At 62.0% G+C, this 23,030-nt stretch overlaps 1 protein-coding gene across 4 annotated transcripts in view; it reads left to right on the forward strand.

Annotated features, from left to right (window-relative positions):
- The window catches only part of RPH3AL (rabphilin 3A like (without C2 domains)), a 157,148-nt gene extending 142,524 nt beyond the window's left edge, over positions 1-14,624 (forward strand). For 3 of the 4 annotated variants that reach the window (XM_062215729.1, XM_062215732.1, XM_062215730.1), the window contains 3 exons: positions 9,670-9,783; positions 10,753-10,899; positions 14,421-14,624. In XM_062215729.1, coding sequence (XP_062071713.1) covers positions 9,670-9,783; positions 10,753-10,899; positions 14,421-14,539 — 380 coding nt within the window. In that variant the 3' untranslated portion in view covers positions 14,540-14,624. Of the gene's footprint in view, positions 1-9,669; positions 9,784-10,752; positions 10,900-12,314; positions 13,779-14,420 lie in introns of those variants that run through there. The other variant, XM_062215731.1, reaches the window with a different exon arrangement.
- The last annotated feature ends 8,406 nt before the right edge of the window (positions 14,625-23,030 follow it).

Genomic DNA, 23,030 nt, shown 5'->3' on the forward strand with positions numbered 1-23,030 from the left:
CGACTGACTGTGGCTCCTGGCTTACGTCCAGCATCAGCTTTCTGCGTTCTGGAGAATTCTCATTCTTTTTAAATACAGAAGGCCTGCCGGCACGGCCCCTTCAAAAAATACTGGCCAGGGAGGCAGCAGTCCTCCCCTCGCCCAGGGTTCCGTGCTGTTTTGCCGCAGTCCCCGCCCCTCCCTGTTGTCTCTGGAGCTTGTTTGGCATCCCCATGAAAGGAGCGGATGGAAGGGGAGACTAGTGGAGACACCTGTGGCATGTAACCCAGTCGTGCTTCTCCGTGGGGATGAGGGAGTCTCCCGTCTGCCCACGTGGCCCCGCGCCTCCACGCCTCATCACGGAGGCCCAGAGCAGCCGCCCTCGTCACGTTCCTGTTTTAATGGGGAGACTTGGGGTGCTGAAAGCCCCGGTGTACGGAGTTGTCTTCCAGGGCTGAGTGGCTGAGACGTAGGATCGCGTCCCTTCCAGCCTTACTTATCTTGTTTTTGGTTGGGATTTATGTCTTTATTTGGAAGAGTTACAGAGAAGAGATATCTTCCACCTGCTGGTACACTTCCCGAATGGCCACAGTGGCAGGCTGGGCCAAGCAGAAGCCAGGAGCTTCTTCCTGGTCTCCCACGTGGGAGGCAGGGGTTCAAGCATTCAGGCCTTGTTCTGCCTTCCCAGGGAGGTGGATTGGAAGTGGAGCCGCCGGGACTTGAACCGTTGCGCACCTGGGATGTGATGTCACAGCTGGCGGCCTGGCCTACTGTGCCACCATGCCGGCCCAGCTCCGAGGGAGAGAAGCTGGACTGAGGAAGGTCAGGCCCGCGAGGGAGCAGCTCTCAGGTCATCGCAAAGGCGCTCCCTCCGGAGGATACCAGCCCATTGCCCTGCGTGCCTCACACACGTGCACATGTGTCCCAGGCGTGCCTGCCGAGGACGTCCCAGAAGCCCTGTGCGGCCCCACCACCCGCGGAGCGCGTGGGGAGCGCCAATTGCTAAGTGCTTGTGAGCTGACCGAGTCTTCCTTGCAAGTCCTGGCCCAGGATTCATCACCACCTTCCCCCCTCCCTTCATTTTGCTCGCTGCACAGATTCTCTCGTCCTGGCGAGCTGGGACTGCGTCTCATCTGAAGCTAATAGAAGTCGCCAAACACACGGAGAGACCCATGCAGGAGGCGGGCGAGGGGCCTGTTTCACACAGAGGGTTGGGGGTCATTGCTGCACTGTCTCGGAGGTACATGCGCCCTGCCAACCGCTGACTCAGCGCTCGGTGCAGCAGGTGTGTGTCTGGGTCGGGAGAATGAACGAGAGGCTGGTGCTGCAGTGTAGTGGGCGAAGCCGCTGCCTTTGATGCCGCCCTCTCACATGTGGGCGCCGGTTCAAGTCCCGGCTGCTCCACTTCTAATCCAACTCCCTGCTAATGTACCCGGGGAGGCAAGAGAAGCAGTCCAAGTGCTTGAGCCCCTGCCACCCACATGGAAGACCTGGATGGAGTCCCGGGCTCCTGGCTTCAGCCTGCCAGCCTCAGTCATTGCAGCCATTTGGGGAATGAACCAGCAGATAGAAGACCTCTCTCTCTCTCTCTCTCTCTCCCTCCCTCCCTCCCTCCCTCCCTCCCTCCCTCCCTCTCTCTGTGTAACTCTGCCTTTCAAATAAGTCTTTAAAGAAAAAAAGAAAAAAGAAAAGAAAGTGAGCAGACCCCAGTGTGATGGTCAGGTGGTCCTGGCTGTGGCTCCCACCAGAGGCAGGGGCATGGGGTGAGTGCTGTAGGGTTCCCACGCCACCCGTGGGCCCTGACAGGTGCTCGGCAGTGGACCTCTGCCGTCCCACTGGGCTCAAGTGAGGGAGGCCCTGGTTCTGTTTGCCTCTTGGCCTGCGCGGGTAACAGGGGCAGACTTTGGCCTCAGTGCCGGGTGGCAGAGGAGAGCAGCAGCTGCCGTGGGGGGCGTGGCTGCCGGGCGCAGGCGGTGCTGGGCTCTATGTGTCCACCTCACCATGACTATTGACCCATTGCTCAGAAGGCACAGAGGTGGAATAACTTGCTCCATGACCTTGGTGCTCAGGAAGCTGCCCTTCCCGTACGCCTCGGGGCACCCAGCTGGGTCCCGTGGGACGGTCCTCAAGGGGCAGCTTGTGCATGGGGTTTGTTTGAGCCTTTGGCACCCTCGGTCAGTCCAGCACCAGCACGTTGGTGGGCGTGAACAGAGGAGCCTCTCCGGGCTGCTGCTGCCCCACGCGCGTGCTCAGTAGCCCCATGGCGGAAGCCCAAAGCCCACGGCAGCCTCAGCCGATTCCAGCCGCGTGGTGAGGTCTTGGTGCTCTGTGTCCCCCAAGCTGAAGTGGGAACCACGGAGCCTAGCCCCCTGCCCCAGCCAGCCGCTGGCTCAGGGCAGCTGGGCGCTGCAGGGAGCTCCCACCAGGCCGGGCCTCCCTGTTGCCAGGGCAGGGACTGCGGATTTCAGTGCTGGCAACCACGGCTCTATCGATTGAGGTCCATGCCCGTCGTCCGCTGCCTCCTGTCTGTCTGAACCTCAAGGAAGGGGTTGTTAGAACGGATGGCGCAGGATGAGGCCTGGCCTGAGCTGCCCCCGCTGATGCTCAGGGGAGGGGGAGGGGAGGGGGAGGGGAGGGCTCCCCAGATGCCACCATCTCCTGGCCCTTCCTGGTGGTCCTGTGACTGTCCTATCTCCCCAGTGAGGAAGTAAGGCTGGGTGGTCAGGCAGCCCACCCACATCTTCGGACTCCAGGCTCTGGGTGGGTGGGTGGCCCAGAGCCCCTCTCTGCCTCCTGCAAGCACAATGCTGGGTGGATAAGCCCAGGCCTCCAGGACACACTGCTCCTGCCCCTGCCCTGATGGAGATTCTGAGCTAAATGGAGAGCCTGAGTGTCCCTGCCATGGAGTGGGGGGAGAGGGGAGGGCTGGGTGTGAGCAATGTACTCCCCACGGGGCTGGGGGCTGGGTGTGAGCAGTGTGCTCCCCACAGGGCTGGGGGCTGGGTGTGAGCAGTGCCCACTTCCTCTGTCCATGGCAGCCAGTCTCCGCCCTGCCCCCGCCCCAAGGTCCCTTTCCTAGGCTGAGGCCACCAGCAGCCTGGTCAGTGCCCCAGGGCAGGCCAGGAGGGGGAAAACCCAGCCCCTCTGTGATAGCCGTGGCAGGAGGGGCCCCGGGGGCCACCCCCTTGCTGACCACTCCCTTGCTGACCACCCTCGGGTAGTTCCACCTCCTGTCTTGGAAACTGGCGTTGAGGGCTCAGGGAAGGAGGTGGGAGGTAAGGAACACAGGCCCCAGGAACGGCGCTCTCCTGTGCGGCTGGAGAAGCCAAGGCAGGAACCAGCGGCTCTGAAGGGGACAGGAGCGGGCCTAGGCCAGGGCATCGCCAGCAGGCACAGGATTCCCGTGGGCTCCTGGGGCGTGAGTCCCGTCCTGGTCCGGGGAAGCATCGCTGGGCGCGCACAGCTGCCTGCTTCCCTGCTGGGGGTTAGTGCTTGTCTCCGTTGTGCAGGTGAGAAGGGAGAGGGTGGTGCTTGCCCAGCAGCGTCCACGCCAGAGCCCGAGCCTGGCCTTGGTTGGGGCCAGCCAGCAGGGGGTTCTCCCCGGGAGCATGCCGGCCGGAGCGCGGGCGTCCTGGGGGAGCAGAGCCACGGACACCCCGCACGCCAGGGGAGGTGGCCACGCCATGATCCTGGCGGTAGGTAGGCATGGGTCCAAATCCTTGCTGAGTGGCTGCGGGAGGCAGCCGGGCTCTCGCCTTCCTGGGAAGTGCAGCCCGGGCCTGCACACGTCTTCAGAAGAGGCAGGTCCTCCTGCTGCCGGGCCTGGCCTGGGCGCTGGACGTGGTGACCCCCGGGCCCAGCCCTGCTCACACACTCACCCCTTGTGCCGGACACTCGTGTGTGTCACCTCCCTGAAGGCACACAGTCCCCCCCTTCGGAGAGGAGCCCACTGCACGTAGAGAGGGGGAGAAGCTGGCCCAGAGGTACACAGCTGGGAAGTGGCCGCGCAGGCCCCCCACCGTGTGTCTGACTCAGAGCAGCGCCTCTTCACACGGCCCTCCCACGGCCCCCAACACCAGCCCAGAGCCGGCCGTCTCCCCGGGGACAGCTCTGCTGCCGTGCGGCCTGGTGGCCTGGGAGGGGGAGTTGGCAGTAGCTGTGCGTCCCCCTGGGCCTTAGCATCTTCCCTTTACAGTTTAAAAAAAAAAAATTGTTGTTTTTAGTGTGCAAAATTTTCCACCATCTGCTTTGGCTTGGCAGAATGTTTGCTGAAAATATCTCTCTTCCTCCCTGGCTCCCGTCACTTCTGGGGGCTCTGAGAGCCTCTGAGCAGAGCAGCCGTGGCTCACGAGTGCCCCTCCCCCCTGCCCAGGCAGGACATGGCCAGCGGGTGGCCCAGAGGGGCATTTCCCCACCTCTCCACCAGGGAGAGGCCTTTGTGTCGCCATCGCGGGGCTGAGCCAGCGTTGAATCCCAGGAATCACCTAAAGTGGCAGCTGGCTCAGCCTGGAGGAACCTCAGCTTGAGGTCACGGAAAGGGGTGGCTGCCAGGGGCTGGCATCATGGCACAGCAGGGTGAGTGCTGCTTGGGACGCCAGCATCCCTCATGGGTGCTGGTTCAAGTCCCAGCTGCTCTGTTTCCCATCGGCTCCCTGCTAGTGCGCCTGGGAGAGCAGTGGAAGATAGCCAAGTGCTTGGGCCCCTGCACCCATGTGGGGACCCAGATGGAGTTTCTGGCTCCTGGCTTTGGCCTGGCCCTGAGCAGGCAGTTGTGGCTATTTAGGGAGTGAACCAGTGGACAGATTGCGTGTGTGTGTGTGTGTGTGTGTCTCAAATGAAGAAATAGGTTTTTTAAAAAGAAGGGTGTGGAACTGTGATACAGTACCGTCTCATACGAGCACTGGTTGGAGTTCCTGCTGCTCCACTTCCAATCCAGCGCCCTACTAATGCTTCTGGGAAAGCAACATAAGATGACCCAAGTGTTTGGGTCCCTGTGCCTGCATGGGAGACCCAGATGGAGCCGCAGGCTCCTGGCTTTGGTGTGGTGTAGCCATAAGCCATTGAAGCTCCTTGGGAAGTGAACCAGCACATGGAGGATCTCTGTCTCTTCCTCTGTCTGTAAATCTGCCTTTCAAGTAAATAAATAAAAATTTCAAACAAACAGAAAAAAGAGGTGGTGACCAAGCAGACGGGGAAGTGGCTCCCCAGCTCCCAGCACGGTGTCCCACCCACCCCCAGACTGTCCCAGGCAAGCCGTCACCACGGGCCAGCAGCTGTCCGCTGAAGCAGTCAGGGAAGACTTAGCAAAATGGAAAATCCCCCCCACTTCATGTACCAAAACTCTGAGTTTCCATGGTGACAGTCAGACTGCAAATCCATCCGAGAGTGAGAGCTGGGCAGGGGAGACGCTGGTCTATCCCCAGAGAAGTGGGCGTGGCTGGCACTGGGCTGCCCACCCAGGACGTGAGTGTCTGGCAGAGTGGGGCAGCCCTGCAGAGACCCCAGTGGCGCTGTACCCCCACCCCCCGCCAAGGCCCTGGGAGCTCGGGCCACCGTGGAGGGGGAGCAGGGGAGCCCCCTCAGCCCACCTCACAGCCACCCTGTGAAGCCTCCTCCAGAGGCCCTGGGGATGGTCCCCCTGGGTTTCCCAACTTCAACCTGAAAAATCAGGCGTGGGCAGGGTACAGGCGCTCATCGCTGAGCCGTCCCACACTCAGGCTTTGGGGAATTAAAGGAGAAGAAAAAAAAAAAAAAAACAGCAGCCTACAGATTCCCAGACTGTTTTGTGGAGGAGGGAGGAGCAAGGGCCAGAAGATTGATGGGCCTAAAAGCTCCGTTACCAGACCGGAAGAGTGCCCGTGGCAGCTGCCGTGCCGGCAGAGATGGCGACGGCAGCCGCATGGCGAATTCCCCAGGGTTTGGGCTCTGTGGCGACGTTCTCGGGGCGCAAAGGAGCGGCAGCCGAGCAAGCTGTGGCCGTGGGTGAGGGTGACAGTACCCCTGGGCCAGGTACTGGCCGTTGTGCGACTTCCTGGGACTCGCGTCTCAGGGGGATTTGTTAAGAGTGGATCAGGAGTGGCGTCTGGGTCAGAGCTACAGAAGGGAGGCCCCAGCCTGAAATGGCAGAGGCGCTGGAGCCCGGCCTCCCCCAGTGCCGGGCGGGCCCTCCTCTGCGACACCCTGGAGCTCAGCTGCCACCCAAGGCTGTGTCCCCGCGTCCCCTGGCCATGGCCCTCGGCACTCTGCCTGCCCTGGGGGAAGTCGCCTGTTTCTTTCACCCCTCGTGCAGCCAGGGGTCCGGGCAGGATGGTACCCTATCCCCACCTCCAGGGGGCTGTTGGGGACAGAGTGTCTCAGGCCAGTGCTATTCTCCCAGCGTTGTGTGGCCCAGCCCAACTCTGTGACCACATCATACAGGTGCGGTGGTGACACACCAGGGTGTGGGGTTGAGAAATAGGGCGAGTGAGCTCGCCCCCAGAACCTGGGACCTGGGGCAGCCTGGCCCGGCCACTCCTGCCAAGCCCTCTGGCCTGCACCCACTGGCTCCAGAGGATCTGGGCGTCGACACCTTGGAGCCCCTGCAAGATGGGGCTCACATATGCCAGCCCCAGGGAGACGGGACACCCCAAGTCAGGAACACGCAGCCCTGCTGGAGACACAGGGAAACCAGCACGGAGTTCCATCCCACCACGGCCCCTGCGGCCTCCCGGCCGCTCTGCCCACCCTCCCTTGCTCCAGGGGCCATCAGCGCCAGCGCCCCCTCCCCCATGGGAGGCACACGCCAGCTGCTGGCCCGAGGGCCTCGAGGCGTCCCCGCCCCCCCAGTCCGCCTCCTCCCCTTTTGTCTGGGGACCCACAGGTTGCTGCTTAGTCAGCGGGCGAATGAGTCAAAGCTACGCAAATGCTCAGAGCACTGGCTGCTCGAGGGCCGGCCTCGGTGGGTTCACGGTCGGAGCAGCCCCGTCAGGACCCGCAGGGCAGCTTCGAGAGACGTCAGGGTTTTACTTGCATTTTTCAAGTGCTGTGAAGGGGGCGCCTAGCCACAACCTCCCCTCCTCCCCATCCCCTCTCGAACCCATGGCACAAAAGCCCCAAACGCCAAAGCAGAGCTCCCTGTGGCAAGCAGGGGGCAAAGCAGCGCCAGAGACAGGTGCAGTCACGGAGCCAACCGAGGCCAGAGCCGTGGTGTGCTCACCACTCCCGCCCCACCCGGCGGCCAGGTCTCCAGGAAGGGGACCCCGGGGGCCTTCAGCCCAGGTGCCCCAGGGAGCTCCGTGGCCTGGTGGGGACCCAGACGTGGAGGCAGACAGCAGGCCCAGACGTTGGTGCAGTTGCAGTAGGGTGAACAGAGCATTCCACCAGCCGGGCCCCGGGCACTGGAGAAGGCTTCCCCGGGGCGGCAGTGCACGGGTGAGAGAGTAAGGGGCATGGAGTGCGGCTGGAGAAGGAGACAGAGGCAGGGCCTGGCCGTGGCCCTGTGGGCAGTGGGGGGCAGCTGGGGTTGTGCTTCCACTGTGGCGTCCCTGGCAGGGAAACACCTGTAAGCAGGGCCCCAGGGGATGTCAGCACAGGCGACCAGATTGGAGGAGTTGAGGCCTTGAACCAAGCCAGCCCGGTGACAGCAGTGACAGTGGCCAGGAGGCAGCTGATCCGAAACCATGTAGGTGGTAAAAGCAGCAGAACCCAAGAACAAAAGAGGGCACGAGCTATGTGGTCATCGTCAGACCTACGGGGAGCACCTACTGTGCACCGGCCGCTGGCCCCAGGAGCACAGGGTGAGGATGTCAGAGCCCCAGCCGTCAGCCAGCCCCACCCTTCTGGTTGCTTGGTGACCTGTGGCCGCCCCTCCTCCCAGCCAACAGACAGCAGTTCAGGAACCGTGAGGACTGCCCAGAAGGCCGTGGACCTGGGTGAAGCTGCCCCTCTCCCCTCCCTGGCCCCACACGGGTTTCCCTAACCGGCTGAGCCTGAATGCAGGCTCCGATTCTCTTGGGCTCCAGACAGGGCAGATCAGACAAAACCTATTAGCCACCCCGGTAGAGATTGATTTGTTTTCCTGTCTCATCTCCCGCCAGATGGGCACCTACAGCTCGGGGTCGCTGGGGGGATCGAGTGAGGATGCTCGCTAAAAAGCCAGCACGTCGCTGGGTGCAAAGAGCTCAGTCCTAAAAAACCCCCCAACCCAGCATCCCCTGCGGAAAACACCCACCAGCCAGGGCTGTCTCCCTTGATCCCTCCGTTCCCGGGCAGTTGGCTTTGTTATTATCATCCTGTCACTTAACCAGATGTTACATAAATTGATGAAAAGAGCCAGAGTCGTTTCATTAAAACCAAGGCTTCGGGAAGTCTTGAGGACAGATTTGCTTAGCGAAGTCTGTTGGATTCGCTGTGAGCAGGCGGCACGGCGGGGAGAAATGGGGGAGGACCAGGAACACCGGCGGGGGTCTGCAGCCAGCTGCCGAGCTCCTGGTCCTGCTGCGAGAGGCGGAAGCAGTGCCACGCACGAGGCTGTGTGGGCCCCGGAGCTTGGCGAGGGCGGAGGGTTTCTGGGTTGATAGCTGTGATAGGATGTCTATAGGACGAGAGGAGCCGTGCTGACTCCCACTGTGGACCACCCGGCCAGAGAAGAGCACCCCCCAGCTCCGCCACCGCAGTGGGAGTGCATGGCAAGGGCGCCCTCCCCGGCCCCTCCCTGGCTCCCTCCGCATTCCCGGGACCTACTGCGTCTGTCCATCTGTCTCTCTGTTGCTGGAACTCGGTACCTGGGGCAGGGCCATGTACAGGAAGGTTTGTGCAGCTCCCAATTCCAGAGCAGGAAGTTCAAGCTGGGGCAGTGACATCCAGCAAGAGCCTTGTGCCGGGTTACCACACGGGGCGGGGGGGGGGGGGGAGTGTCACACGGCAGGAGCGTGTGTCCGAGAGACCAGAACACCAGGGAGACCTTGCCGCCTAGCAGCTCGCTCTCACAGTAACAGCTCGCTTCCTCAGCACCTAACCCCATCTCGGGAAAAGCTGTGGGTCCCCTCGGGAGGGCAGTGCCCACCCCCACCAGCTGATCAGCTCCTGACGCTGCTTTGGGGGAGAAGTAAGCTCCAAGCTGAGTTTGGGCAGAGACAAACCCGTCCAAGCCTTGGCCCCAGATGAACCAGGACAACGACCCAGGCCCGCCGGCTCCGTGTGGCATCCAAGGGGTTACGAGCCCGGCAGAGCCAGCCTAGTGGGGTTAGCATCCCGGCCCCTCCACTTCCAGGGCCTCAGTTTCCTCACCTGTGAAATGGGGCTGACGCTGTTTCCTGCTTCCCCGAGCCGCACGAGCGAAGCACCTGGCCTGCTCGCCGGGTCAGCCCTGCGTGTCATTCCCAGAACTGCTCAGCGTTGCCCGGGGCAGGCCTCAGAAGCCCCTGCCCGCACGGCAGGTGACAGTCGGCTTCTCCCTCGGCGGGAGGGCCTGGTTCTGCCACAAGGAGGACATGCGGAGAGGGCCGGCCAAGGCTGAGCCCTCCCTGCTGGCGCAGGTCTCCTGGGCCCGAGTCCCGGCCTCCTCAGCTCAGGAGCACCCGGGATATGGTTCCTCAGCCCCAGACAGAAGGGCTGGCTGAGGTCCCAGGCCGCTTTGTCATGGCTCTGTCCACGGTGCCTGCAGCAGTGGCTGGGAGGCTGACTTCCTGTGCCCATGTCTGTCTGTTCCAGTGGCTTCCAGCGACAGTGACAGCGATTCCGACGTCAGCTCCTCCAGCCAGGAGGACAGACTCCCACCCACTGGGGCCAAGGACCTGAAAGGCGACAAACCCTGGGGGCAGACAGGTGAGTGGGGGAACTAGAGAGCCCCAGGTATGGCTCGGCCTTGCTGTTTCTGGGTCGGGGCTTCCCCAGCTGGTGTCCAGGAGCGGCTCGAGCTCAGGGGAGAGGAGTGGGCCTGGGTCTGGGACAAGCAGCAGCAGAGCGGGGTGGGAAGGGGGCCCTCGCATGTGCAGGGGAGGGGAGGAGGCCCTCTGCCTGCACAGCTGGAATCCCCCCCAGGCTCACCCGTGAGCGTCTCCCTGCTGAAACATTGCCCCTGGAGAGCAGAGAGTCAGGCGGGGGTCACTCCTGGGCTGGATGTTTTGGGGAGGCTGGTTTCAGCACATAAGACGACAGAGCTTTATAATAACTGCCCCAATCCAGAATTAAAGACCTTGGGGTACCGACCTGGGGACCAAGACCGGGCGAGCTGTCAGAGCTGATGGGGGAGGAACTCTACTGGGAGTGGAAACTTGGGCTGGATCAGAGATGGCAAGTGCCCGACACGTGCACTTCCACTTCCTACTCCTGTGCCCACGGCAGGCATCACTAGTTGATCATAACACTCTTCCCCCAGCGCCTGGACACGGGCTCGGAATCCTCCGCAGGCAGTTTTGCAGGTGCTCTGTCAGCAGGCAGAGGGGTGTGGGAGGTGAGAACCGTCCTGGACCACGCGGCTTCCTAGGCCTCTTCACGCAGAGGAAACCCGCCAGCCCTGGGGTCCAGGCAGCGTCACCCTCCCCTTCCTCTCCTACCATGACAGCTCTTGCCCTGTCCCTCACACCGACCCAGCTGTGGCCCATTAGGACCCAGAGACCAGAGAAGATTCGGTGACCCCTAGCAGGCAAGGACTGGCGGCCAGGCTCCCATGGGATTCAGCAGGCCAAGGGGGCGCTGTCCCCCCCCCCCGTCCCTGGGATCCTCGCCACCGAGCCGCTGGAGCTCAGAGCTGCCCAGTCTCAGCCGCTCATGCCTTCACATGGTCTGTTACAGGGGTCGGCCTGGACTCCCCCAGGATGGGGCTTGCCCGCCCGCCCAGCCACCTCTCAGGGAGCCAGAGCAGCCTGGCCAGCGAGACCGGGGCGAGCGCTGCAGACCCTCAGGAGGGCACCACGGCCCGGGCCGCCCCTAAGGGTGCTGGTGAGTACCGAGCTGCCCCTCGCAGGCCTCCCCCTCCCTTCCCAGAGTGCCAGGTGACGTCGCCAGCCTCCCCATGTACCGAGTGCCCTGCCAGGCCTGTGCTTGCCTGCAGTAACCCACCAGGGGGCTGAAATGAGAACAGTGACCGCGCGCACCCCTCAGCAGTGGCAGCAGTGGTCCCTGCCGTCCGTGCTCTGCCTCCTAAAATGCACACCCTGTCAGGGCCTCTGAGCACCTGGGCTGGGAGCCGCGGCACCCACCGTGCACCTGAGGGACCCAGACCCACCCGCCCCAGAGACTGCAGAGCCCCTGCAATGGGGGGCGTGAGCCCAAGGTCAGCTTCCTTCCGTTCTGTTGGCAGAGCAGCCGGAAGGCTTCTTGTTCCCACTGTGGGAACCAAGCCACCCAGAGAAGGGTGAGAGTCCGAGGCTCCCGTGCCCACTGCCCCCCACCACGCAGCCTGGGATCGTCAGCTAGGGAGGGGCGCATCCTTTTTTTTTTTTTTTTTTTTTTTTTTAGAGCTGACCATCAGGTATATTGGGGAGGGGAGGGGCGACGGCGGCCACCCCTGCAGCTTGCTGGGGGCTCAGGAGGGGCGGCGTTCACGGGGTTCCCCCTGCGAAGATGAGCTCCAGGGCCGCCTGGATGTCGCCCCCGGTGGCCTGCAGGGCCCGCAGGCTCAGCTCGTCGTCCTGCATGCCCATGTCACGCAGCTGCTGCAGCTGGGGCTGCCACTGGCTCTGTGGGCTGGGCTGCCCGGAGGCCTGCAGGGCGTGCTGCAGGGCCTGGCTGAAGAGGTCGCTGGTGATGGGCGTCCCGGGCTGCGCGCCGGAGGCCAGCGGGGACGTCCCTGAAGAGTGGCCCTGGGTGCTGGGAGTTGGCGTGTGGGAGCTGCTCTCCGGGATGCTGGCCAGGGCATCTTCCCTGGCCAGAGGCCCGCTGGGCACTTGTGCGCGTGGGGGTCTCTGTGCACCCAGCTCCACTGTCGCGAAAGGGCCCCTCCCAGGACTGTGGGGTGAGATCCGGCATCTGCGGGCCAAGCAGAGGCAGCAGAGATGGGCTCCAGGGCTTAGGACACACCTCGGAAAGGAGGGGCCTCCAGGGGATCCGTGTTCGCACATCTGCTCCTCCCGCATCTGGAGTTCGCCGTGGTGATGGCCCTGGGCAGACACATGCCCAGAGCCTCACAGCGGAGCAGCACGGGGCCTCTATGCGGGCTCCCCGGCCCAGGGCGCCCGCCACTCCCTGCAGGCAGCCACAGTGCAAGGCCTCCCCGCCAGGGCAGCAGGTGCAGGTGCTGTCCCGGCAAAAGAGCCTGCCTGCCCTGCCATCACGTGCCCCTCGTTCCCTAAAACCAGGCTGTCACTGAGGGCCCCCTGTGCTCACTGCGTGTGGCCTTTCTCTCTCCTCCAAAGGCAAGAGACACACCTGGGCCAGCCCCCGCTGCTGACATGGCCCCTGGGGTCCCCAGGCCTGCCCTGGTGCCTGGAGCGAACTTGCCGGTGGAAGATCTCGAGAGAGAAGCTGGAGCCCTCACTGGCGTCCCCAGGGGCTGCGACCTCTGACTCCGGGAGCCTGCGTCAGTCAGCGGGGCTGAGGCTGCCACCCCCTCCCAGTGCTGCCGCCCCCTCCAAGTGCCTTTCTGTGCTCATTCTCTGCAGGGGGCCCTCCTCCTGCACACACCCTGCTGACCCCACCCCTCAGCCCCCCCCCCACCCCATCCACCCTGTGTTTAAGTTTGTGTGGGCCTCAGGTGGGGCTGGGGGCCTGGAGATGCACGCATGGAGCCCTCCTGTGCTGGCTGCTGTGTCAGCACGGACGCCAGGCGGGCTCACTCTGTGTGCATGCTAATGGCAAGAACTGAACCCTGGGCCACCCAGCAGAGCTCAGCTTGACACCTCGGTGCCAGCCGGCGCTGGAGCCCAGAGCAGCGGGGCAGCCCCGGAACCCCCCCACCGCCCCCGCAGCCTGGCTCTTTGTCAGGGCCCTGCCGCCCTCCCTGACCCCACCCGTCACACACTCCCACCCCGGTTGTGGCTCGAGGAGCTGGCCCAGTTCTGGCGAACACCTCGAGGTCCTCTGGGAAGAGCCGCCTTCAGCGCGGGCCCCAGCCAGGCACGGGGCTCCCTGAAGACATTGATCCACTTCTCTTCAGTGGGTCTGGTGGAGCGTGAAAAAGACATCATTCCGAGTGCAGGTAGATGCCTGCAGAAAACCTTTGCTGAGGAGAGAGAGAGAGCGAGAGAGAGAGAGAGAGTGTGTGTGTGTGTGTGTGTCTGTGTGTGTGTGTGTCAGGGTCCACACACGCCCCTCCTGCCACCTCGCCGAGCTCGGAGCTCTCAGGCCCCCACCATGGACATTTGTGCCCTCGCCCCTGGTGGAGGTAGACACACTCACTGCCACCCCAGGACGTGTTACACTTCAGAATTAAATCCGGAAAGATGGAGATTTGCGTGGAGCCTGTGTGTCACTCGCACCACTGCGGTGGCCCCTGTCCTGAGATGTGTCGGCAGGGAACTGGGCGGGAGCGGCGTGGTGCCATCGGGCTGCCGGAGCACTTTACGCTGCTCAGGGCCAGTGGAAAAACCAAGCCCACCTGCCCAGAGGAGGAGAGCCTGGGAGTTAAGACACCAGCTAAGATGCCCGCATCCCGTGTCAGAGTTCCTGGGTTCCGTACTCAGCTTCACTGCCTCCTGACGGCTCGGGTACTTGGGGCCCCACCGTCCACCTGCGAGACCCAGATTGAGTTCCCCCCTCAGCTTCCGCCTGGCCCAGTGTCCGTCTGTCCTCTCTCTGCCTCTCAAATAAATAAGAAGAAATGCACGAATCTCATAAACAATGCTGAGTAAAAAAACAGATGGCAAAAGAATAAATACATTGTGATACCATCTATACAGAGATTTTATTTAAAAGATTTATTTATTTGAAAGGCAGGGTGACAGAGGGAGGGGCAGAGAAAGAGACCTTCCATCCACTGGTTCACTCCGCAGATGGCCACAGCAACCAGGGCTGGGCCAAGCCACAGCTAGGAGCTCAGAATTCTACCCAGTGGCAGGGACCCAAGTACTTGAGCCATCATCTGCTGTCTTCTCGGGTGCGTGAGCAGGAAGTTGGATTGGAAGCAGAGCAGCCAGGTTCCAAGCCAGACTCGGGTATGGGATGCACTTGTCCCGAGATGCAGCTCAAGCTGCTACACCAACTACCTGTCCCTGAAGCCTGTTGTCACAAAGTTTCAGGACACCTTAAAGGAAATAAAATTAAAACGTTCCAAAGAGGAAGAATACAGGTCACCAACAAAGGATCAGGGATTCAAATGGTGTCAAAATTCTCAAAGCGGATTTTGAATTTTGAAGCCAGAACACAAGTGAAGGAGTATCTGCTGGATTCTGGGGGGAAAAAAATGATTTCTAGTCTAGGCTTTTGCATCCAGCCAAGTCTCAGTGGAACAGGAAGGGAAAGTGAAGACATGTTCAGACACGTGAGTCCTTGAAACTTTTTACTTCTCATACTCTCTTCCCCAGGTAGCTACTACAAAATGTGCTCCAGACAAACAAGGGAGAAAGTCAGGAAAGAGAATGCAGGGGACACAGGAAGCCGAAGATCGGACAAAGAAGAGAGGCAGAGAAAACCCCTGGGGTGATGGTGAGGCTGTGCGGCCAATCTGAGCAGCTTCTAGGGGCCCTAGAAGGTGTGTGTGCCGGGGAGGTTGTGGGTGAGGGCTCAGTCGTGATATTTTATAATACATAATGGTATACAACATTCGTACATAGTGCTTGAAAAAATCAAGAAACGGAGTCAGGGCTGGGTGTTTGGCTGGCGGTTAAGACGCCCACATTCCACATCGAGGTACCTGGGTTCCATTTCCGTCCCTGGCTCCTGACCAGCCTCCTGCTCTTGCAGACCCTGGGACACGGCGGGTGCTGGGTTCCTGTCACCCACATGGGAAAACTTGGGTTGAGTTCCTGCCTCCTGGCCGTCATGGCCACCTTTTGTGAATCAGGCACCCGGTGCGAGTTTGAGGGGACCCTGAGCCCCCCAGGAGTCAGTGAGTTTTATTGTTCGCACATCACAGAAGAGGAAATGTCCAGAGAGGTCCGGAACCTGCATTCTGGTGTGGGGCTGTCAGATGCGCAAGACCACGGCCCTGAGGCCACAGTGCAGGGCTGGTGTCTGCTGGTCAGAGCGAGTCTTGAGTTCCAGGGTGGAAGGAGCAGGACGCAGGCGGTGGGCGGGGAAGCTCAGAGGGAACCTGGGTGAGGGGGAGGCGGCGCCGTCACTCGTGGTGCGTGCCTTGGTGCTGACGGAGCAAACGAGACCCAAGCCCAGTCCCCAAACCGAAACACTGCCTGCTCCCTTGAACTGTCTCATGTCATTGGCCCGGAGCCGCGGAGGGTGCTGGGTGCTGACCTCGGCCTCCCTCCTCCAGGACTGAGAGGGTGCAGTGAGGCCACAGGTGGGCAGGTGCAGAGGTGGGTGTGGCTCAGAGGGCTTCCAGGAGCTTCCAGGTGCAGTAGCATTGGGGCCTGGCTGTGCACTGACCTTCTTCCCCATGGACGCCTGTGGGAGCCAGGGCACAGAACGTGGCCCCCACATTCTGAGAGGTCCCCAGCTCCCCTCCCAAGGCCCTGTCATGGGCCCCTTCCTGGCCTTTGCTTTAAATTGTGGTAAAATACACATGACAGGAAACTTGGCACGCGAGCCCTTTGTAAGCGCACAGCTCTGTGACGCCAGCTCCATCACAGCATGGTGTGACCGTCACCACAGCAATGCCCTGTGCCCTGTCCCGGCTCCATCTCGCGTCCCTTTCCGATGACCCTGAGAGGGGTCGTGTGTGTCTGGTTGCTGTGACTGAGCGTGGCGAGGCCCAGGTCGCCCGTGCTGGAGCCGGGTCAGAATTGCACTCCTTGTGTATGCCGGGGCGGTGTTCTGTTGCGTGATGGACCACATCTGTTTATATCTGTGCCTCTGTTGATGGGCGTGTTGGGCGTCTCCACCGTTTAGCTTTTGCGAACACTGCTGCTGTGAAAACGGGTGCGGGGCTGGCGGCATGGTGCATGAAGCTGCTGCTCATGACGCCGGGGAGTCCCGGCTGCGCCACTTCCTGCTGGTGCACCTGGGAAAGCAATGGACGATGGCCCACATCCTTGGGCCCCCGCACCCGCGTGGGAGACCCCAAGGAATTCCAAGCTTCTGGCTTCAGCCTGGCCCAGCCCTGGCCATTGCTGCCATTTGGGGAGTGACCCAGCAGACGGAAGACCTCTGTCTCTCCTCCTCGTTCTGTAACTCTGCCTTTCAAATAAGTAAATCTTTCAAAAGAAAAGAAAAAGAAAATGGATGACCAAGTATAAGGGGGCTTCAGGAGGTTCATGGAGGACGAGCGACATGTTTATTTTCAGGCCTGCTTTCCGTGTGACAGCTGAGTTCATGTCCCAAGTATGGCACCGTGCAGTGCCGAGCGAATTTGCAGAACAGCACGTGCAGAAAGCAAATGATTGGCCGGCGCCGTGGCTCACTAGGCTAATCCTCCGCCTGCGGCGCTGGTACCCCAGGTTCTAGTCCCGGTTGCTCCTCTTCCAGGCCAGCTCTCTGCTGTGGCCCGGGAGTGCAGAGGAGGATGGCCCAAGTGCTTGGGCCCTGCACCCGCATGGGAGACCAAGATAAGCACCTGGCTCCTGGCTTCGGATTGGTGCAGCGCCAGCCATAGCAGCCATTTGGGGGTGTGAACCAACGGAAGGAAGACCTTTCTCTCTGTCTCTCTTACTGTCTAACTCTGTCAAAAAAAAAAAAAAAAAAAGAAGAAGAAAGCAGATGATGATGATTCTTTTTCCATGAGAGGCAGAGAACAACAGGATTCTCCTCCGCTGCTTCACGTCCCAAAGGCCCTGAACAGCCTGGCTGGGCCCGGCAGGAGGCAGGAGCAGCATCCAGGTCTCCCATGTGGGTGTGGGGTGCACCCACGTGGGCCAGCCATCCCCTGCTGCCTCCCCGAGTGCACACTACAGGAAGCTGGATTCGGAGCCGAGCCGGGACTCAATCCCGCTCAGACAGGGGCTGCGGGCGTCCCAAGCAGCATTTCACCGCTGGGCCAAATGCCCGCCCCCAGAAAGCACTTCTGACCTGCACCTGAAGCAGGCGGGCCGACCCTCAAGTGAGAGGCGCCCTCCCTGTTCCCAGAGGAAAGGAACAGCTCGGCTCTGCAGACGGGGGGCGGGGGGGGGGGGCACGGAGGCGCCTGCACAGACCCGCTGAGCAACGCCCCCATCCCGGTCACCTCTGTCCCCAGCCTCCCATTCTTCATCAGACCCCCGTCAACAGCACGCCGGTCGGGCTATTTCTTTGGGACTTTATTTCCTTAGGAAGACTCCCGCACCACAGAAAAGTGGTGTGGAAGAAGCGTGCGTGCTTTTCTCTTGTTGGTCTGGCTCTCGTTACACTGGCCCCAGCCAGCGCACTCAAGGTGGGGGGCAGGAAGCAGGGTTTGCTCCCCCACAGTGGGGTCCCCAGTAGAAAGGGCTGAGGCTGTGCCTGACACCCTGCTCGGGCGACCTCCACACCAGGCTGCACCTGCCCCGCACTGCACCTGCCATGGAGGGTGAGAATGCCTGCAGCACCAGTGACCAGACAGGTGCCCCAGGTGCCAGCTGGAAGCGCAGTGGAATTGGCTCTTGCCCCAGGAGATGGACATCGTACACACGTGCACACACCAGGACATTTTGCACACATGTATGTGTGTACACATACCAGGACATCATACACATGTGTGCACACTCCAGACGTCATACACATGTGTGCACACGAGGACATCATACACATGTGTGCGTATACCAGATGTCATACACACATGGGTGTGCACACCAGGATATTCAGACAGATTCACCCATTTACAGAACATCATGACAGTTGGTTCACAGTGTTCACGCAATGCTGGCCAAGGCTCTGGACAGGGATGGGGTAGAGGGGAAACTGGCCCTGGCCCTTCCCCGAGCCTGCCAGGAGGACCCTCAGGGGGACCTTGTCCCACTCCTGGCCTCAGCAGCTGGCACAAGGCTGTACACAGGGTCAGGGTTTGGCCCTGCCCCCAAGCTGTCTGGTGCTGAGCTCGAAGGAGGGCGTACTCCCACTCCCCTGTGTCAGTGCCCAGGATGGGGAGAACAGTGGGCGGGGTCCCAAAGGCTGCCCCCACGTCTTCAGGGGACAGGCTGAGCTCTGGGCGCTCTGATCCAGACCCCGGATGTCTGCAGCTTCCCCAGTGCCAATTACGGGAGGAATGATTCCGTGTGCTCGGCCCTGCCTCCTGGCAGATGTTCTTTGGGGACATTTGAAGTCTGACTGTACCTGCGAGCAGCTGCCTGTCACCCTCCTCCTTCCCACTGCATCTCCTCTTCTGCACAGGCTCCCCAGGGGACGGGGGAGCACAACGCTGGGTGGGCATCCCCGTCCCCAAGGCAGGGGCCTGCCCAGATGAGTCTCCACCACCCCCACCCCTGCTCTTTGTCCAGATGCGGTCAGTGCTGAGTTCCCACCTCCCTCACTGGCGCCTTAAAGGAGAAGCTGAGCCTGACTCACGCATCCCTGGTTAGCTGTCAAGAAACTGTGCTGGCTGGCTGGCTGGCTGGCTGGGTGGGTGGAGGAATGAGTGGGTGGGTAGGATGGTGCCGGGATGGATGCATGGAAGGTGAATGGTTGAATGGGGGATGGACGATGGATGACGGGTGGATGGACAGGCCGATGGAGCATTGGGAGGTCTACGGAGAGATGGATGGATGTTCTGGTTAGACTGGGGTACTGAAGGGCATCTGAGAGGCTAGATGGATGGACAGAAGGATGGATAGATGGGTGGACAAATGGAAACACTGCCAGGTGCTGGCCCTGTCTCCTCTCCATCACTGAGGAAAGCCCGGCAGGTCAGGAACCCCAACCTGCTCTCCCCCGCAGCTGTGGGGTCCCCAGCTGGGGCTCATTCCATCCAGAGCAGCCAGACATCCCGGGAGGAGCTGATCTGAGGCAAGCCCCAGTCTCTGGGGACCAAGCTGGGCCTCTAGGTACAGCCATGGCTGGGGCGGGGTGGGCTTGACAGGTCTGGCTGCCGGGCTGAGGGAGGGGTGAGGGTCCAGGGCAGGATCCTGGCTCAAAGGGCCTGCCTCAGGCCCCCCACCAACCCACCAAAGCTCACGCGGTGTCTCCTGCCGCCTTGCACCTGGAGCCCCACACATCACAGCCGTGTGAGCCTCTGCCACAGCCCTTGTGGGGATAAAGCAGCCCTGGTACCACAGATGTAATGAGCCAGCCCAGGTGTGCCTGCAGCACCCAGCTCAGACCCATTCACATCCCTCCCCCACCCCCACCCCCGGCTGCCCCCAGGGAGCCTCAGTGGGGGCCAGCATGGGCCTCAGTTTCCCTCTTACCTGAGACGCTGGAGCAGCTCCAGGCCGTGGTGGGGGGTGGAGCACAGGCCTAGTCACCTGCCCCACAAAGGTGTGACCCGGGGAAGGGACCCTCACAGGCCGGCAGCCCCTGAGGGCTGAGCCGGGCCCACCCAGGAGAGAAAACAGCAGACTGCAGGCGGGGACCCCAAGCCAGCCAGGCCACGGTGCCCTTTCCCAACTCTTGGAGTCTTTGCAGCTCAGCCGGGTCCATGTGGGACACTCCTGCTGTGTCGTTCCTCTCGGGGAGGAGCTGCCTGTGGTCAGGAGAACACCTCCAAAGGCTGATGCCGGGGCCGAGGCCTCGAAAGAGCCATCGGGAGTGTGCAGGCTTCGGAGGAGAGGAGAGAGCTCAGTGGTGGGCGGGGCCCGAGGGAAGCCGCACGGCTGCCTTTGGTGGGGTTAGCACTGCAGGGACGGGAGCCCCCTCACCCCCCCCCCCCTGCAGCCACGGTGCCCCCTGCACACCTGGTGTCTCGTGGAGGTGGCTGTGCAGGCAGACGAGGCTGAGTGTGCACCTGAGCCTCACCTGTCCACACCTGCGGACAGAGGGACCCTTCTGTCCCCCGAGACTCGGAATCTGCCAGAGGCAATGCAGAGAGCCCCGGGAGTCTGCAAAACCCCTCGCCAAGACCCCACTCCCCAGGACACCAACGTGGACTCGGGAGGCCCCTTTTGTGTCTGAGGGACAGGGAGGCCACAGCCAGGGTGACCGGCACTCCAGGGCCTCCCAGGATGCCCTGGTTGCCCAGGAAGTGGGGCGCGGTGCTGGGAAGGAAGCGAAGTTCCCAGGTGAGCTGGGCACAGCTGTCGCCCTCCAGAGCCAGGATCTGGCTCCCCTGTGCTTGCCGGAGTCCGGCCTTTACACTCTGACCTCAGTTAACTCTCAGAGCCCCGGGAGGTGGACGGCATCCCCCTTTTGGCACAAGGGGACACCAAGGCTGGGAGACATCAAAAACTTGCCTGGGATGACACAGCTAGCTAGAAGCAGGGCCAGGACTAACCTAGGCCATGCGGCTCCCCCACCCTACCCTGAGGCGGGGCTCAGGCCTGCCTGAGAGTCCCCTGGCCTCCTGGAGCCCTTCTCCTTCCTGCCGAGGGCTGTGCCTGCCTTTGCACCGGCCTCCTCCAGCTGCAGGTCCCAGCAGCCTAGCAGAGCCCCGTGGCATGCCACTGCGCCACCCCACCCCCACCGGATTCTGCTGCTGTCCATCCCAGCGCCCTCCTGCCGTCCCCCATGGCCCGCCCACCCCCAGGCCTACGGGCAGCTCCTCCGGCAGCCAGTCCTGGGGCAGGAAGCAGCCTTTCCTGGCCAGCCCGGGGATTTCCACACTAGGAGTTCACACAGCTCAGCATGGATCAGGCTCAAGCAGGGCCCGCTAATGGGAATAACAAGACGATAAATGATTCCAGGCATGGAGCGATTTTCCTCACGCCCTGCTTGATGCAGGAAACACCGTGATCACCGTGGGGATTGGCGGCGGCGGAGCTGGGGAAGAGAAATGAAAGCCTTGTGCCGCCGCCGCCATCGCCACCGTGAGGTCAGCCCCAGGCAGGCATGGCTCCCAGCAGCCCCCGGCTGGGGGGTCCGGGGCAGAAAGCAGTACTGACCAGCTGTGCGACCTTAGGCAAGTATCCTCACCTCTCCGAGGCCCGGGCTCCCAGTGGGGGCACATGCCCAGTGCCTCCTAACCCTCTCAGTCCCTGCCCACTGGGCATGACCACCGGGAGCGCAGGGCAGCTGGCCTGGGTGCTGACGGCAGCTGGGGGCGGGCGGGGGAGGTGGGGAGCTGCAGCTCCCATCTCAGAGGAGCTGCTCCCAAAGGCAAGCTCGCGGCCATGCGTGGCCCTGCTCGCGGCCATGCGTGGCCCTGTGCCCCGCCTGACTCCAGGCCCCCGCTTGGGGAGCCGGTCACACTCGGAGGCGTCCAGCTAGCTGCAGGCCAGCCTTTGCTTGCCTGTTTGGGGCTTGTTAATTTTTCCAGGAGGGATTTGAGTGCCCCTTTCCACAGATCACTGTGAGGGCATCTTATAAACTGGGTCTGATCACTCAGGGTGCTGGCGGACTACCGAGACCTCTCTGTCCCCACGCTGAACGGTCCCAGGGCCTAGGAGCCACTGCCCATGCCTGAAGGGCTCAGCCCCAGACAGCCCTCCGGCTTCCTTTTGAACCTGCTGCCCATGCCGCGGGAGAGTGGACGCCTTTGTGGGGGACAGGAGATAAACAGGAGTCAGCAAATCCTCGCTCTGAACTCGGAGCCGGGCTGCATCTTGGAGATTTTTTATTTTTATTTTGTGCTGCTGAAAGGCCTTTGATCCCTTCACTCCCTGAGAACTGGCTGAGTTCCCGGCGCCAAAGTTGCCTTGAAGTTTGGGGGATAAGAAAGCGAGTTTTCTTCTATTTTGTTAACTCAGTCCAGAGTGCGAGCTGGGAACGTGAAGATCGCAAACACCCTGGACGGCATTTCCTCCGCCCGGTCGTTCTGGTGAACACAAACAGGCGGCTCAGGAGCACAGACCACGGGGAAGGAAGTCCCAGTCCCAGGCCGAGATAGGCAGCCCGAGGGGCGTGCTGGAGACGCTCCGGCTTCGGGGCGACCCAGCCCAGACTGGAGGGTTGGCACGGGCCACTCGCGTTCCCGTCTGACCGATGGAAAAATAATGACCTTGAGTAAGATCACTCATGTCTCAAACAAAGCAGGCAAATAAGTAAAAGGCTGGCTCTGTTACATTAAGGAATCTACCTGGGAATAACCATCCACCGTGTCCTCTGCTTATCCCATTGTGCCCCGTGCAGGTAGAAGCTTCCCCAGGGACCTGCTAGCATGTCCACTTTTGCAGACCACCTGGGCATGACCAAGTCTGGAGGGGGCGCTGTGGACACCGGGCTCCGGGCTCCCGGGGCCGTGGTGGTGGGGCAGGAGCTGTGCTGTTCCTGCACCAGGTCTGTGCAGAGTCCAAGGTGGTCTGGACACAGAGCCCACCTCTTGCTGGCCTTTGGGACCCGGCAGAAGACTCCGGGCCTCAGTTTACCTGTGCTATAGTTTGGACACGATTTGGCACCCCCTCTCCTCAGAGCCATAAATTAACGGTGCTGGGTCGGGGGAGACCTGGTGCCATTGTACAATTCAGGAGGCAGGCCTAACGGGGGTCCTTAGGTCATCAGGGCGTGTCCCGGCCGCAGATGCCCAGGGGGTGCATGTGGAACCTGAGCTGGCTGGCCTGGGTCGTTCCTCCCTGCCTGCCACCCCAGCCTCTGCCTGCACCGATGCCAGCCCAGTGGGGTCCTCTGATCTCGCTCTGTGAACTTCCAAAGCTGCGAGCCCAGACACCCCTTGGCTTCTTGAGTGGCCTGCCTCAGGGATGCGGCTGTGCAGTGGACGGCTGCCTGCTGAGCCCGCCTGCCGGGGGCCGCCATCGTGTGCCCCATCGGGGACTTGTGTCTGCACACAGCACGCCCTCAGCGGCTGCCATGGCTTCTGGGTCTGCAGAGGTCCAGGGAAGGGGTAGAAACACCCAGGCCGGGGAGAAGACACCCGGGGGGAGTCTGCTGCGGCCAACACGGGCCAGGCAGTGCCCGGCAATCACACCCAGCTCTGCTGCCAGGCACCGGAGCACCAGGGCAGAGGAGGGACGTGAGCACCCACCAAGCTGCCCTTCAGGGAAAGGCCCTGCCCCTCACGAGACTTCTCCCAGGCCTGGCCTGCG

Source organism: Lepus europaeus, chromosome 18 (assembly GCF_033115175.1).
Source record: "Lepus europaeus isolate LE1 chromosome 18, mLepTim1.pri, whole genome shotgun sequence".
In the NCBI taxonomy this organism is placed as follows: Eukaryota; Metazoa; Chordata; class Mammalia; order Lagomorpha; family Leporidae; genus Lepus; species Lepus europaeus.